Source organism: Lissotriton helveticus, chromosome 8 (genome assembly GCF_964261635.1).
Source record: "Lissotriton helveticus chromosome 8, aLisHel1.1, whole genome shotgun sequence".
Lineage (NCBI taxonomy): Eukaryota > Metazoa > Chordata > Amphibia > Caudata > Salamandridae > Lissotriton > Lissotriton helveticus.
Window position 1 is genome coordinate 344,871,486 of NC_136069.1, and position 18,248 is coordinate 344,889,733.

General features: G+C 40.4%; 1 protein-coding gene across 2 annotated transcripts in view; it reads right to left on the reverse strand.

The window, feature by feature from the left end:
• The window catches only part of FLT1 (fms related receptor tyrosine kinase 1), a 370,086-nt gene that overhangs the window by 246,259 nt on the left and 105,579 nt on the right, over positions 1-18,248 (reverse strand). For both annotated transcript variants that reach the window (XM_078657127.1, XM_078657126.1), the window contains exons 8-10: positions 9,656-9,773; positions 2,782-2,951; positions 2,300-2,456 (exon numbers count right to left, since the gene is read on the reverse strand). In XM_078657127.1, the coding sequence (XP_078513253.1) occupies positions 2,300-2,456; positions 2,782-2,951; positions 9,656-9,773 (445 nt within the window). The remainder of the gene's footprint in view (positions 1-2,299; positions 2,457-2,781; positions 2,952-9,655; positions 9,774-18,248) is intronic.

The following is an 18,248-nucleotide window of genomic DNA, read 5'->3' on the forward strand; positions in this document are numbered from 1 at the left end:
GAAATTGATCTGTGCACATATGTTGCACACACACATGGCCTAAGTGCATGTGTGTGTGCAACATATACACAAAAGTGCATTTTTCAAAGTTTTTGCAAATTACCATGAAGTTCAACTTCATGGTAATTTGCTACGCCTATTAGTAAAATCGCTTTTTTTTTACTTTAATGCATTGCATTTAAAGAATCTCAATTTACGATTCCTTAAATGCAATCGTAATTTGAGAACTCGGAATTAATTGCAAATTCTCAAATTGCGAGAGCCTTGTCCCTTGATGCAACGCAAAAGCTAATAGTGCGATCGCAAGCGGACCATTTTTGCGTATCGCACCGTTTGCTATCGCAAAAACCTTTGATGCATGTGCCAGTTAGTGATTCTTAGACTAGCGAGTTAGTTTCTTAAGACTACAAGCCTCATTTATAATTCAGTGGTAAAGGAAAATTCTCCATTTCGTGTCTGAAAATGCTAAACTTAGAGGAGGATCCACCTAAAGAATGTTCTACCCCATACTATCTCTACAGGAAAGAAAATTCAACCTCTGGATTCTTCAGCATTGATTACTGGGCAGGTGCAATTACAGTATAGAATTTCACTCTACTTGATCACAAATGGCCCAGTGTTCCCACACCCAGTGTTCCTGGGGGAGAGGGGAGGGAACTCAACGTGATTTTACCGGCTGGTGAATCGCACAAGGCTTTGGCTGCAATTGTAATCAAGTCACTATCTCCGGTTCCTGACAAACATTTTCTTCAGTAAGTGGACAGCTTGAAATTTCTCCCCTGCTGTAACTATTCTTCCCCTTCTCACCTAAGTCCTTCCAGCCCCCTCTGCCCCATCCACACTCACTCCTCAGGAAACCACTGCTAACGCTTAATGGGCAGAATACCATGTGCATATACTATCTGGTAACGGTAATTCTGTACTCTGGAAAACTGCACAGAGTTCCTTCAAACTCACAATCAGGGCCTACATTTTGATTTACAATTTTTTTCAGAACTCTGAGACTTTTCCTTTACAACCTAAATCGAAATCTACTCGCCAAAGGCCCATAGGAATGAATGGGGAGTCATTCCTTATTTGCGATTCGCAATTAGCGAATCGCAAATAAGGATGCGATTTCAAGGGTGCCAGGGTGTCCAAAGGACACCCTGTAGCACTCCTGAAATGGTGATTTACACTGGTGTTGCGCACACACAAGTCCAAAGGACATGTGTGTGTGTAACATACAACTTAGAAAAATGCACTAAAGTGCATTTTTCAACGTTTTCGCTATTTACCACGAAGTCAGACTTCGCGGTAAATAGCGGCCCAGAATTGCGAATTCGCAATTCTTAAATGGTTCATGAATTGCATTTAAGGAATCTCAAATAGAGATTCCTTAAATGCAATTCCTCGCAATTTAGCGATTTCAAAATTAGCGATTTTTGCATTTGGGATGATGAATCCCAAATGCAAAAAAAGCGCTCGCAAAGGGCCAGATTCGCAGAATCTGGCCCTTTGCGAGCCGATTTTTGCTTCATGAATCTGGCTGTAACTCCCGTAATCAAGGCTCTACGGAGCAGAAACGTTGGGACAGTGAGCATCCTGACTCTGTACATTTTTCATGAATTAAACGGTTTTGAAGGCAACACAACCAGAGTCGGAGCACCACTTTTGATGTTGAAAGGAGGGATCCTGTGAAGATATATATATATATATATATATATATATATATATATATATATATATATATATATATATATATATATATATATATATATATATTATGGTTTGGTAGATTGCAGTTAAACCATTTAAACCATTCACATTTGAGAAGTAGATAACATTTTTAAAAAGTACCATTAATACTTCAATATGGGTCTGAATAAATAAAAAATGATAACCGTTTATCAACACAACTTAGAGGTATACCTATACTCTGGCTGAAGAGTGAGTCACATTAATACATATGTAAGCTATCATTATGATTTTATGAATGCTTTTTTGTCTACATACATCTCTTTTAAATTGCTTAAACCGTATCTATATGCTTTACTTAGAGTATGAAATACATACACTGTGAAATAGAAAAGTAACTAGAATGAATCTAAACAGGTTAAAATTATTAGCACACAAATACACTCACATACTTATTGGATTGATCAGTTATTGGTGTAGCCAATTTGGAGACTTTTGTCTTCTACAATTAAAATGCTACTGGATTCTTTGTATTTGCAAATCTTGGGGAATAAAGTTCAAGCCTATTTGTAGAGACTCTTACACATGGACTTCATAAAGTCAAGTAAAATCATGTTCTTACCAAGGCCTGGAATAATTATGTCCACATGGGTGCCATATCCAGCGGATTGTTGGTGAAGGAACACCATACACGGTGCATATCAGGGTTTGCTTGCTGCCCAGAGGATACAGATTAGGGTCTTGAAATGACACTGCTTTTTCATAAATTTGTGGTTTCACTGAAAGGACATTAAATGGAAGACTATTCATTATGGGAAACCTAATCTTTGATCACACTTCTATTACAGAGATGCATGAACACATGCAAGAAAGTAGAGAAAAGATGTAGATGGGCCATATGGGGAATTATGTAACAATATGCCTCAGGGCCAATACTGATATCATCAAACAAAGCAACATTATAGTGTGCCTTTTGGTGCCATTGTTAGTAAACCAGCACTGGGTAAAAATAACTGTATTTTTCCTCTACACTGGATAGCCACTTTAACATTGAATGTGGTAAGTAAAAAGTGTGAGATCTGATGGATACATTTGCAAAATTACCATTGACAGTCAGAGTGCTGGTAAGGCTTTTAGTCAAGTTCCACTGTGGAATTTTCAATACAATGGTGTAGTTTCCAGCATCCTCTTCAGAAACATCCTTGATTGTCAAGACGTAGCCATCAACTATGTAGCGTGCACACTTTTCAGCCGCAAGCAAGTCATCCTTATACCTATTAATAAGGAAGAAAGGTTATATTAATGAGTTTTTGTTGTTGTACCGCAATAGAAATACCTGATCCTATTTGGATTACTCCCATATGAAGAGGACACTGAAACTGTTTTCCACATGAAGGGGAAAGATGAGGAACTGAAGACACATACTCTAATCGCTATTTAACAGCATTTGTTTAAGCGCTGGAACTTAATCTTAACACAAATCAGTGTTTATGCTTATAAATTGCTTGATCATGTTCATGAGCCCCTGTTCCTCTCAAACCATATCTGAGCTGTGAATCTGGATATTGTGACTTGACAACTGCAAATTCTGGTCTATGAGAATCATAACTCTTAGGCTCTCCAATCTTCCACAGTACAGTTTGCTAGGCTAATAGATGGCTAAGGATGTCACGATTATTTCCCATTGTAAACCAGCTCCAATTTCTGCCCCTCCACTCCCAAATGCACAACAGGAGCATATTAATTACTAGAAATCATAACCACAGTTAAAAAAGGCAAAGAATTTGCAGTGACACCATTTATGGTTCTCTTTTTTAAAGTAACTTCCGGGGAAAGACACAGCATCCTCACATGGAACACGTGAATTGTCTCAAATAGAGAAAACAAAATCCCTGACAATTAACTCTCTGAGTTCTGACAACTGTAAGTCCTGGACCATAGAGCTCTTTTCAGATACAATTAATTTAAAAGGTTTCATTTACTGGGGCAGGAATTGTCAGAAAAATCTGGGGGGGGGGGTCTAGATATTTATTTGGCAGGGAGGGTCTGCATGAAGTGGTATTATTCCATTTACTATACTGGTGCTCTAGAATTCAATGAAATATTGGATATTACTTCCAAGACTCAAGATCCTTCAGTACCGCACACACCAGCCCAGAGATTTGAATTTAGTTTCTTAATATGCCATATTAACTGAACATCAAAATAAAACAGACATTAAAGAAAAGAAAACTTGATGTGATCATTCAAGATTTAATCCTCCAAAAGTAAAATGTGAGATATCTAAATTTGATTTGCCACTTCACTTCTCAACATCCCAATACTAAAACAGGAGTCATGCACGTAAGTTAGTGAGCAGCATGGGAATCTTGCAGCCAGAAGGAATGTCTCTCTGTGCTCACACCAATCGTTCAAACAAAAATAGCTTTCTGGCAGCAGACACAAACCCACGCCGCCCAAGTTCATGTAATACAGCCTAGATTGCTTCCTGATCATTTAGCTCACGCAACCTTTGTTGTAAGCTAAATGCAATGAGCCAAGTAAGGCTAATGACTTGAAAAACCTTGAGATCTTGCAGAGATAACATTGTTTTCATAAGGTTCTTGAAAAGGTATTAAAAGATCAACCTGGGGTTATTCTTGATGCAGATTTCTACAGCCCCAATGTAAAAATTATTCCCATTGAGATGGAACCTGGTGAACTCAAAAACTACTGGCCAAACTCCCAGCTCCCATTCCCAGTGAAGGCACTGGAATAGATCATCAACAAGCAACTCATAACACACCTCCCAATCCGGCTTCCGCAGCAATCAGCACCAAAACCACCCTGATCGCAGCTATCGATGACACGCAAACCCTCCTCGACAAGGGAGAAACAACCACTCTGATCCTCCTCGACCTCTCTGCAGCCTTCGACACCTTACCCCACCACACACTGATTGGAAGACTCCACCACATCGGCATCCAAGGTGATGCACTCAGATGAATCACCTCCTTCCTCACCAGAAGAACCCAGAGAAACCTTCTCCCGCCTTTCACCTCTGAATCCCAGGGGATCACTTGCGATGTCACCCAGGCTCATCCCTCAACCCCGAGCTATTCAATACATATATAACCCCGCTGGACAACTCTGTCAGATCCCACGGTCTCAACATAATGAATAGAAGCAGACGACACTCAACTCATCCTCTCACTCACTGACAACACCACCACTAGAAAAGTCTTCCACATATACATTACAAGCATTGATGACGGGATGAAGAACAACTTCCTGCAGCTGAACACAAACAAGATGGAAGTACTGATAGGCGACAACAGCAGCAACACATGGAACAATTCTTGGTGGCCATCAGACCTAAGACCCGCACCCACTCCCTCCGACCACACCAGAAACATTGAAATCATCATTCACAACAAGCTCACCATGAAATCACAGATCACGCCATCTACCCCACCTGCTTCTTCACCCTGTGCATGGTACGTAAGATCTTCAAGTGGCTACCCCTACATAAGAGACGCACTGTGACACAGTCCCACATCACCAGCCGACTAGACTATGGCATCGTTCTCTACGTAGAAATCGCCACACACCTCCAACAGAGACTTCCGACCATACAGAAAGATTGGCCTTCCCTGACAAACCCACATCACACCCTACTTTAGGTAACTCCACAGGTCCCATACAGAAGAGATGCCGATTCAAGCTGCTGACCCATGCACACAAGGCTCTACACAACCAAAGACCTGCCTACATTAACCACCGCCTGAACTTCCACCAACCGTTGAGAAGACTATGCTTCACATCCCTCTCACTTGCCCACACTACCCGCATCAATTGAAGCAGAAGTGGAGGACGCTCCTTCTCCAAGACCAGGAACAGCATCCCCAAGCAACTCTGGACCATCACCTCACTTCTGGAATTTCGAATGACCCTCAAGACCAGGCTGTTTGAATAAGCCTTCAGGACCAGCATGCGCCTGGATACCCTATGGGGTGATAAGCTTGCTTTATAAATCCTGATTGATTGATTGAACACTGACCCCTCCAATGACCATCACTTTCCCTTCTGTAGCTTATGTTGGAGGGTGAATACAACAAGTTATCTTCCTGAAAGACAATTCTTTCCCTACTGTTTTTAGGTTTAAGTGGGAGTGGTACATTTTATTCAGATAAATGTTTTTTTTTCTAATTGTTGAGCTTGAAATTTTTATTTCATTTTTATTATGTTTTTGGTGTAGTTTTTATTTTAAAGGAGTTTAATTGTTTGACTTCAAGATTTTTCTGTTTATTTCTTTGGATGTCAAATTTACATTTGTCCCTCCTTTTTGTTGAAGATATATCTATTTTTATTACTTGTATTTTTTTGAATTAGTATTTTTGTACGTTGGTTACATTTTTACTCAAATAGTTGTTTTGTCATCTTTGTTTCTTAGTATATTTTGGTATTTTCTACTGTAGATTTTTACTGCAATATATTTAATTTTATTGAGCAGTATGAATTTAAAGAATGTGTTTTAAAATGTGTATTTTCATTATCTAGTAATCAAACTGAATAGCTTTATTTTTTCAATTATCTAATTAAAAATGTTATATTACATATCATTTTTGTCTTTAACATTTTAGTTCTCATAAGTTTGTGTTTTATTCTTTGCATATTATTACATTAAATATTCTCATTGATATTTTTAGTTATTACACTATTTAAATACTTTTAAATATATATCCCTACCTGTAAAATCTCAATATATAGCACCATAATATTTTGCAGACAATATTTTTGTAATTTACATGACAATGTTTGTGTAAAAATTATACATTCTGTACCCAGTTTCAATTAATGCCCTGGCCTACACCTTAGTGTGTCTGAAGATGGGGGACAGAAATCACATGACCTCTCTTAGTCATTCATTGCAAATGTTCCCTTATTTGCAGTGGTGATACCGCAAACAGTGAATACTGATACAAAAGAAGGCAGTATCTATTGGATGCGGTATTAATTACTCATTCTGGTGTCTGCCCTTCAAAATGGGTGATAATGTGGCTGTAGCCTATGTTTCCCCTGCCCTAAGCTCTAAAACTCAGAGTTTGCACTATGTTAAGTGCATACTGTTTGGCAAGTTTTATCTGATGAAGTTTTTATGGGGAAGTGCAGTATTTGTGTACTTCTTTAAATAGTGATTAACAGTCCCATTAGAATGAGGGCCATAGTGAATTAGGGACCTGATGTAGAAAGTGATTTAACCCTCATAAACTCTTAAGTTCTGTAAATCTGAGGGGTTGTGACTGCTGAAATGTTATTTCATGCTAACAGTGTTTGTATAGTGTTTTATTCACCACAAAGGTATCCAGCAGGCGTGTGAGGTGAACCCTAGAGGGCTTACTCGAAAAGGCATGTCTTCAGTTTTTTTTAACATCAAGAAGAGAGGAGGAGGCTCTGATGTGTTTCAGGAGGTCTGTCCAGGCTTTAGGAGCCAGGTAAGAGAAGGCGTGGCCCCCAGCTCAACTTTTGTGTATGCGTGGTGGTGTGTGCTAATGAGAGACCAGAAGAGCGGTGGTGTCTGGAAAGTTGGTGGAAATGAATGCGGCTGTTGAGGTTGGCTGGGCCTGTGTTGTGTAGTGCTTTGTACGTGTGGGTGAGGAGTTTGAAGTGTTCACGCTTATGTATCAGGAGCCAGTGGAATTCCTTATTACGTGGGGTGATGTGGGTTCAGTGTGGGAGGTTGAGGACTAGTCTAGCTGTTGCATTTTGGATGGTCTGCGGGCTTCATGTGAGCTTGTTGTTTATGCCTGCATTCAGGGCCTGCTGGTAATGAAGGTTTGGGTGATTGTTTTACTGGCATCCTTAGATTGTTGGTGCAGAATGAGACCACTATGTTGACCTGGGCTGTCATGTCCAGTTTGTTGCCTCTACTGAAGATTAGGATTCTCGCTTGCGAGCAAGGAGTGGGGGTGGGTAAAAGGTCTGTGGGCCACCAAGTGAAGTCCCATGACACAGCGTCGTTCCCGAAAACCACCACTTTGGTCTTGTCCGAGTGTCAGTTTGAGGCAATTGGATTTCATTCAAGATGCCACTTTGGTCATGCATGTGGTGAACGTGGTCCTGGTGTTGGGTGTTTTGTCCAAGAGGGGCAATATCAGCTGCATGTCGTCAGCTCAAGTGAGAATGTTGATGTTCGTATAATATCGGCCAGATGAGTCATGTAGATTTTGAAGAGCGTCTGGCTGAGCAAGGAGCCCTGTTGGACTCCGCATGTTAGATCTTGTGCTTCAGCAAATTATGGGGGCATGTTATTTGTTTGGGTTCTTCCGGTGAGTACGGAGCTGATCCATTTGAAGGAGTGTGCCTGGATGCCTGCTTCATGGAGGAGTCATAATATTAGGATGAATGGGAGACTGAGGGTTCGCTGGAGCCCCAGAATGACTGGTCTTCATGATTGTTTTGGTTTTGTGTGTGCTAATGGAGTCCCGCTTGGTGATTATGTTGTCTTTGTTCATCACTGGAAGACTTCTGGAGAGGATCAGGGGGTCTGGTTGTGAGGCAAAGTTGCTGTATTAGCTGTGTTTATCTACAGAAATTCTTTTAGAGGTTTTTACACAGATCTTGTGATGGGCTGATGTTGCCAGTGGCAGTTGTGGGTGTGGTGAAGTACTTAACTATTGCAATGATGTATTTGCTGCTGTTGGAGCTGATGTTTATTTGTTCTACTAGGGCCTTCCTCTTAGTTTCTTGGATTATCTGGTGGTACCTTCCCTGGACGGCTTTCAAAGTGTCTTTTTGCACTGCCCATTTTATGGATCTCCATTTCTGTAGTTTGTAGTGCTGTTTGGTCATTCTAAGGTCTTCTGTGTACCAGCTGGCTTGTGGTCTACTTTTTGCTGTGTGGCTTTGTTTCATGGGGGCCAGAGTGTCAGCTCAGTTGGTGATCCACTTGTTTTTGATGTTGCGTGCCAGGAGGACCGTGGGATCCAATTTATTCTCTTGGAGGGCAGTCGTTCAATCCGACTCTGTTAGGTTGTTCCAGTGTCAGCGCACAGGGACCGCTATGGGAGATCTTCCGTGTTGATTTGTGTTTGCTGGTCCCAAAACATTAATATTTTGTCCGAAACTCAAAGGAGGTGGTAAGCCATTCACAAACAAGAAGAGTCCCCTAGAGAGCCCTTTCCCTTTGCGAATGTTATCAAAACATAGTTTAGGAGGAGGTAGTAGTGCCTACTCCAAAAAAAGCTTGTGCAATTTTTCGTTTTTCTCTCAAAATATCCCATTTTCCTCTAAGAAAAATTGGCTGTATGATAAACAAATACAAAATATTGCTTTATTTATAAGTAATCAGAGACTTATTGCTGTGACCAATCGTAGAGGGTTGCAATTTGTGACTTACCTCATGCATATTAATGATGTAGGTCAAATTGCAACCCACTAAGAATCTGTATTTTGAGAACCGACCTATAAGTGCATAGGTCAGTTTGCAAAATACCAATGTATTTATTCGGGAGAAGTTGGCATCAAATTGCAACCATTTTAACCAAGTCCATTTTAGCACACTCCAAATACGAAATTGCAAATTGTAAATCGTTATTAGTCGCAGTTAGTGATTTCTTATTTGGCCTCTTTGTACCAGTCCCTAAGTGAATTAAGTAAGTGCAAATAATGTAAACGACCCTGATGTATACGCGCCTTATATGCAATTCCGCAGATGTCACGTTTCACACGTTTGCAGCTCACTTTCAGTTGCTATCGGAGCAATTGCGGAAATACCAACTTGCGCTACAAGAATTCTCACAAGAAACTAGTGTTTCCTATGTGAATTCCTCCCTGCTATTTCAAATCTCTTTGGCATCAAACGCACAGCTTCTGAACTTCTCTCTACAAAGCTTTCCAGGAAGGAACAGTGGAAATGCTCACATAAGATAAAAACAGAACTCCACTCTCACTCCAACACAGTTCCTGTGTGCTTGCACGCTGCTGTAGATAATCTTACCATAAGACCTCTGGGGAAGGAAAGGCTTTCACTTTCATAGCCAGGCGAAAGGACTTCTGGCCAGCGATGGGTTCTAGTGCACCTTGCCTTCGATTCTTCACCTTTATGAAGGCTTTATCTTGAAAAGGGAAGGAAATATGAAGAAAAGACATAAATAAATAAGATTAAATGAGGATAGACATGAATTATATAATGAGCAAACTTTCTTGTTTTCTGTTGATCTTTTTCTCTAAGAAACAGAAGGAGACCTTCATTTGAATACCACTAAGGTTCATGCCAGCAACACCTAGCAATTAAGGCGCTTAGACACAACAGATGTGATGGATGAAGCGCTGTATCAAAAACAAGTTGTTACTATTTCTCATCTTTGTGACTTAGAGTGTTGAGTAGGCCAGGACAGAAGAGAAGAAGGAAGAGAGGCCGAGCATATACGCTGGGCCTGCTATATACTCCAAGGACCGCCCCCATCCCCAGGTGAGCCCTCCCAATGGCTGTTAGCAGGGAGGGCGGCTCATAGGGATTGCGTGCTACAGGCTCTGCTCGCCCGTCGTGTGTGACTAAGGCGCTGTCCCGCCCATGCTCCCCTGCGTGTTGCGCGGTTAGCGGCACAGTGCTCGTGTGCTCATGACGAGCTGAGCTCGTCATAACCACGCCCGTTCCTTAGAACGCCCAGCACAGCAGGGGAATTAGCCCCGCGTGTGAGCGTTCTAACGGTCATGACGACCTGATGAGCTCACGGGAACCGTGGCAGCTCGTCATGAGCATGGGAGGGGTTAAGGGGATTCACACATGCGATCCGACATTTATGGTGCTGAGGCAGGTACTCCCCCATTTAAAGTGTGCTTCAATTGCCCTTGAGTGCTCATTTCAGTAAAAACCTTTTGGAAAACGTAATATGCCATAAATATGTAGTCCCATCATACATATACCATGTTTTAGCTGTGTAAATCATCGAGGTGCAAGAGGGGCATCCATCACCACTTTAGACCACACACAAAGAGCCTCGGGGAATCACTGCCCACCATGCACTGCCTCTGAGTGCCACAGCGGGCGCCATCTTGAAAGAGTTATCGGTTGCCTGAACTCAACTTGGGCAGATATTTTCAACCACGAGAAAGAGTTCCCACCATAGCCGAGGCTGATGATGAAAAGGGCGAGCAGGGCCCACTGAAGCAGCATGTGCGTCTGAAATGTGTTCAGCGAACTCCCACCCCGTGCAGAAGGGAAACATTCCTGAAGTCAAACACATACTGGAAAAAAAAGACAATAGCCCCAAGCAGCGAGCCACTTGGACTCGATGGAGATTATACAGTCAGGCCAGGAATGCGTGGAATTCTGAGTAAACAAGTCTGCTTAAAAATCATTTAACTCGCATGAAGTAAGGCCTATTAGAATGTGTGATGGGCTTATGTATGCGACCCCTTAATGAACTGCACCCATGTTTACATGTCTCTTTAGTTTCACTTCATTCGTTAAAGAAAACACGACAGAATTCAACAGAAAATGAATGCATGGATACTTAGTCACAGTCAGAAGAAAATGTTCACTCATACTGCAGCGGGGCAGTACTCCACTGGGAAAGGTTTAGGGGACTAATTTGTTTATAAACCATTTGACCTGTGTTCTGTATAAAATTAAAAAAGAATATGAAAAAAACATGTGCTCTTTGGCCCTTCCCACAACATCTGTGACACATTCATAGAGAACTTTCCAAACAGGCCATTGAGGGAGATTATAAAGTGTTGTTTTTGTGGGCTGTAACAGGGACGTTTTGGAAAATTGGGCAAGGCATATCATCACTTTATATTGCTTTAGTGAATGAGGAATTATGACAAGGACAAGGTTTCTGCACTGAACGGTGAATAGTTGATTCCAAGCTATTTTTCATTTAATAATTGTAACGATGTAGTAGAAAATCAAAGAAGTTGATAGGACCAGATATTTCATCATGCTTCCCCCTTTGTAAGCTTAATAGAATCACATTAGGGGCAAAAAGCGGGCAGCAGAACTCTTGCCTAATCAATATTGGCCTCACTGCTATCTGCATTGCCAACGACACCATGAAGGTGTTACTGCACTTCAAGGTTTATGTTCTATGCTTTAAAAACTGGAACAAGCACAACCATATGCGTAGATACCCTTTATTAGGTAGAGTGACACTATATAATTACATGAATTATTTCATTTTTTCATTCGGTCTACTGAGTATTTTTTCATATAAATGTTACGTATATGTCATTGTTACATTGCTAAATTCACCTAGAAATCAACATACATTAGTTCAAATAGTCCAGTTATAAATATATTTAGAAAAAATTGTGATGGCAGAATGGTTCATAATTCCAAAATATAAAGTGAATTTCTCAGAAGACATAGTACCGGTGGTTTCAACCAGGCCATTGGGTTTTGCATTTTAGAAGATGGCAGCATGGCCCATTTAATCAATAATATTGTAAATTATATTCGTTGCAAGTTGCGAGATACCCATGTGGTTTCCCATCTAAAACTTGGGTACTTCCCTTGGTTTCCTACTTCCTTTTTTCATAATTTATGTTGCACTGTAAACCTGAAAGGTATATTATATTGGATGCTCCCTTCTGTATGGAAAAAGCCATGTTTCTCTGACCGGTGAGCCCGAGGTGGTTTCTTCTAACAGAGTCTTAATTTTAGTCACAGGATACAGGGAGAACCTGGCTAAACATCTGGGGTTAGGCAGATCTGGATTAGCACCTTCCCCGCTGGAAGTGATGGACCCCTCCTTCCCTTCTGTCATCCCAAAATCACTGGGGCTATCATTATGTGCAGGGAAGTCTGTAAAGATGTTCATAATCTTGCCTTTGAAAAACTCTGCCACCTTATTGCAGAATAGTTGCAAGGTTTCTATCGCCTGATGTATGGGAGATGCCAGGAGGGTGCGCACCATGTTAAAGAGTTCTTTAAGAATAGTAATAGCTGATCTAATCCTCTGTGAAAAAAACACAGATTTTGCCTCCTTAGTAGCCCTGTTGAATTTGAGCATACGTTCCTTGTATTTGATTTTTTCTTCCAACCTCCATCTCCATTCCTGACTCCTACACTGCCTTTGAAGATCCTTCAACTCCTCTGAAAACCACAGGCTTAAAATGGTTTCTTCTTACCCTTAGGTCTAGCCAGAGGGGCATACTCCTCAATGGCTGACCTAACCCATTTATTACATTTCTCTGCCGGTGAACCTGGACCCCTAAGGTCCTTCTCTTTGAATTTTACAAGGGGATCAGAGAAATTGCCAGATGAGATTTTTCTCCAATTCCTGCCGCTCTTGCCCAATGTGCTTTCCACGAAATAAGTCTTGTGTGCACTAAACATCACCAAACTGTAGTCAGACAAGCTGAACGGCAGACAATCACCTATCATCATGGTCTCTTGATTGGAACAGCTCCCATCCAACATGTGTCTGGCCTTATGAGTCGAAACATTGACTCGTCGGCTAAAGCCGAAACTGTGCACGAGTTCTATGAAAGCCCTGGTGTCACGGTCATTCTCTTCTTCGAAATGAAGGTTAAAATCCCCCAGAATTATGTGATTACCGCAAGAGACAAAAGGGTCAAGCACTTGGTGACGATTCGAAATGAACTGTTTTTTGCAACCGGGAGGACGGTAGGTCAGCAGTCTCGCTAAAATTACAGAATGTTTATTTTTGATATTAAAAAGCCACACTTAAGACAGGGAGCACTGGACGGGTGGAGGGAGGGGGGTACCTGAGAAAAAGGGGTTCCTTATGTTTTCTTTTTTCTTGTTTATTCTTATAGTTTTATTTTATGCACAAGCAATTGGCTGATACTGTCTCGAACGCTGACCTCACCCTCTCAGCTGGCACTGCCCGGCGGTGCTGTTTCGATCTTGTTTGAAGACAGCTAACTGTACATGGAAATACTTGCGTGTTTAAATTCAATAAAGATATTTGAACCATAAAAAGACCCACTTTGCAACCTTTGACTGTGGTGTTAACGGGCTCTAGCGTACATCTGTGCTGCTCCCTAAAAATAATGGCCAGGCCTCCCCACCGCTGTATGTTCCAAATAAGTCTCACCACTGTATAACCCGGTGGTGTAGCAACCGCAAAGTCTCATCCAGAGTCCTCCTTGGCCCAAGTCTCAGTAACAAATAGACAGTCTAACTGAGATGTTGCCATCATCTTGTTGGCCCCTTGTCCCATCCAGACGTGGACAGGGTTACCTTTGGTGTGCGTCCACTGCACGTCCGCTCATTGGCGCGTTTAGATCTCTGGGGCCAGCAATACTGCCTGAGCGAGCATCAAACTCTTGAACGCATTGAACGGGCATCATTGAATGCACTACAATGATGCCCGTTAAAGGAAGGAACGGGCTCTAACAGGCCCTAACACAGTACCACACACAAGTAAGAAAATAAAAAAATTTAAAATAATATATTAATTAATATAGTTACATTATTTAATGAACATTTCTTTTGAAGGGGTAATGTGCGAGACCATAATTTTTTATTAGTTCTGGAGTAAAATAATTATTTTAATTCATTTCACATTTATATTTTACAAGAAAATAAATAATTTAAACAAAAAAAATATACTTTAATCAACGTATCTATTCTTTTTCATAGAGAAATTGCCACCACAATGGCGGTGATCACCACAGTGGTGGACATCTCTACCACAGTAGTAAAGATCTTCATCTAGGTGGCAGAGATTTCCACCAAGGTGGCACATATAACCACCAAAGTGGCACAGATTTCCACCAAGGTGGCACAGATCTCCGTTTATGTGGGAAAATTTTGAAGTAGTAACCTTGCGTTTGTAAATATGGATCCACCCCCTGATCTCAGGGGGTGGAGACATGTAAGTCTACACTTTGGAATAAATTTACACTTGGAAATGGTGAAAAGTCAAAAGTAGTAAATGTATTTGAAAGTTTTAGAGTAAATTTGTACATGAAGATTTACTAACATGTAAATTTACTTTTGTAAATAGGCCTCAATGACTTAAAAGGCAAGGTAGTCATATTTACTCTAGTGGAGTTCCTGGCTGAAAATAAACATTAAATAGCTACGCTACTTGTGAAGGGCCTCCACTGGTTTTTCATGGGACAAGAATTCAATAAAAAAATCATAATCTTAAGCGCATGCCAAACATTGGACCTTTATATCAGCAAGAAAAAAACGTAATTGAACGTATTCAATTTGAAATATATGCTTGCATCCCAAAGTCGAAAACATGCTGAAATGCTCATGGAAGGGATCAGAATAATCTTTATTAATAAAGTAGTGCTATGAAATAACTTAAACAAGGAAATATAGCATAATTGAATATTTTGTTTAGCTAAACTTAATTGGGAAAACATACAAAAATAAGCAATTGAAACAACAAAATATAATATATGATATATACATCCACTGCACACTATAAGGATGTTATAAATCACTAAGGAAGTCCATAACCATATAGATGCAGATGGGTGCAGTCCAAACCCTACTATAAAGTCACAGAATGTGTTCGTAATACTCTCAATAATGTGAAGCTGGGAATTCATGGGAGCACATAGTATTGGACTTTGCGACTAAGCTCACATCTAACCCCAAGAGAGCTTAGCAGTTGACCCAAAGAATAATTTGTGCATTCAGACCCGTTTTTTCCTTTAATTCAAAGTCTAGTATAACAAAATGTGACTACAAGTTCCACAGTCCCTAGGAAAAAGAGGACCATTTTTGCCTCACAGCTAGCTCACTCCTTTTTAATGGCATTCAGCTGACATAGAAAATTTTGAAAACAAACAGAAAACAAGGTGGGTGGGTGGCTGGCCAGATGCTTGGCAGGGTACCGCTGCATTATTGGGTATAGTGTTTTAGTTGTTGGAAGTTGCTACAGAGCTCTCTTGCCCGGGGTGAGGTTGCATACGAAGAAGGCTAATACAAATATTTTATTACATTATTACTAAGGAGAAGTGGCATCATTTTCTTACTACAGGCATGTTCTGATGTCAGAGCTTGGCTGTGATATAACATAAAAAAGAATGGAAGTGAACACAGTAACAGCTGCTCCCCACATAGCGTTGTATACTCTGTATTGCTCAGATTGATCCATTATTTATTTCTCGCTCTTCAATACAATCCACACATCTCTAAAAAATACCTATAAATAGTATTCAAATTACAAATACAATCAGCTAAACCTAAATAACGTACACTAATGAAACAAGTATAGATGTAGTACAGCTCGTGGGTATAAATTGATTGGGCTATTTTTTTTATATAACAGCCTTAAAATAAATACTCTGGGGGTTTTAAATCCTTGATCTGTTTCTTTATAAAAGAAACATTGAAAGGTCAGCCTATATATTGATTGGAAAACTCTGTATCATTATAACCAATGTATAATGATGCAGTGATGAAGATATATCTTATGGTGTAAAGGAGTAATCCCACAAGACGCAAAATTCTTGACGTGGAATAATTTTCATAGGACCTTTGTTGGCAACCATCACTGCAAACACTATTGTTCTTCCTAAGGAGCAACTGCTCCTTAAAAACGTTTCCATAACAATGTATCAGGCTTTCATGTGGTTTCCAAAGGGGTGAACTCTAAATAAAATACTGTAAGATTCCCCTGCAGGAAATAGAAAACCTTCCTCTTATGTTAATTTCCACTTATGTAATGCCACAAATTCAATTTTCTGTTTGATGTGTGGAGAAGAAATCTCAGGCAATAAGAGATGATTTTCCTGCTTTTACTTCTTTTGTTTTTTAAGAAATAGTGCAACAGCAATTTTATATTTCAGTATTTTTATCCTCCTATGGATGACAGTGTTCTATAGAATGAACAATATGGATAGATGTAATGGTTATAAACATGAAGGAAAACAGCCAAATTCATTCGTACACCTCGTGTCCAACATATAGGTACTGGATACTCAATTTATCTGCACATGGCGTTTCCATGTTTGTCCTCTAGTGCACAATAAAGGCTCAATGTTAGATATTCAGTACTGCATTTACCAGTTTGCTACCTAAATAAAGCACATGTTCTAACAAACAGAAGATGTGAAAAACATTTTGTCCGCCACAAGAGCCTTTTCTTCAATTCTTAAATGTAAAGTCAGATTTCTATCCACAGGCATGTTAATAATACCCTACCCGATAATGAGCAAGGATATGAGAACACGAAACAGCATTTAAACGTGGTAGTGCATTCATACAGCAATATTGACCTAACCCATAAAGTATGGTAACCTGTAGTTAAGAATTGTGCTTTTGTAAGTCAAATGTCTCACAGCAGTCATACATGCTTCATCAGAAACACCATGAATGAAACTAATCACGATTGTGGCAATTGACTAAAATAGCAATTTTCAGCCTGCAGTCTGCTCTTCAACATTTCTGTGATAGACAGTGAGTTGGGTAAAGATTCTTGTGGCTACTGAGGAAGATTGTACCTCATTGTGAGATGTGGTAAATCAGGATTGTGCGCCTGCAAGTCCTTTCCTTTACCTTGCCTTGCCTTCCTTTTCTATCCATGTGTGGCTGCTGGTTATGAATATGTGTTAGACTCACACGTGCAAGTGGATGAGAAATAGTATGTTCCAAAGTTGGCCTTATCTCCAAGGGTCCGTCACTAGCTGTCTTATCAGAATACAACATGACACTCTTTACTTTCGCCCTGGATCTCTTTTCAAGAACCCTAAATAGATGCTGGACAAAAAGAGAAGTCATATGGACTATTGAAAATCCTCTTTTTGAGGGCCATGTTCAGAACGTATTCATGTCTGGGCAAGAATAGAGATGGCGCTCCCAGGGTTCTCTGGTATCTATCTCTGTGCTACCTTTACTCAGACACACCCTTCATGGTGGATCCTGCTCGCATGGTTATCACGAACAGGAACAAAAATGACATCAGACTCTCTGCCCTAAATAGGGCGTATGGTTAAACGTACTTACACCAACATCACCAACTCTGTTGTATTGTCTAGGGATGGTTTCCGCTAGCATACTCAGTGGAAGTATCACTGTCAAAAACATGACAGCCCTCCAAAATCTAAATAAAGCAGGCAGACTGTCAGTTTGGCTGACAGGGTACTATGCCATGTTTGTGTCAGAGATCCCTGCCTGTCAAACTCTGAATCATTCCCCTAGTAGTTTTTAAAAACATGAAGGCACAGACACCATTCAGGCTGAAACTAAATATTTTCTAGAAAGTTTTAATTTCGGACTGAAATAAGTACCGTGATCATAAAACATAGTGCAGAGATGATCCTAAATGGTAACAAATATCATTAAATAAGTTCAGATAATGCTCAAGTAAAATTGAAAAGAATTGTTTTTAACTATGACGCCTTGATTACGAGTGACCTGACCCTAAATACAAATATGATACCCCAGGGCTCGGAATTTGATGGGGGTAATAATTATAGTCCACTATGTGTTAAGCCCTTCGGAATGGAGCTTAATATGTGGATTTTGGTGGTCTCCATTGTTCCTAAATCTGCATGTCCCTGTACTACCCGGGCATTCTCTTTGGTAAATATCATCAGGTTAGAGACGCTTAAGAGAATAGAGGAGGTGCAGTAGACTTCACACTACGCATAAT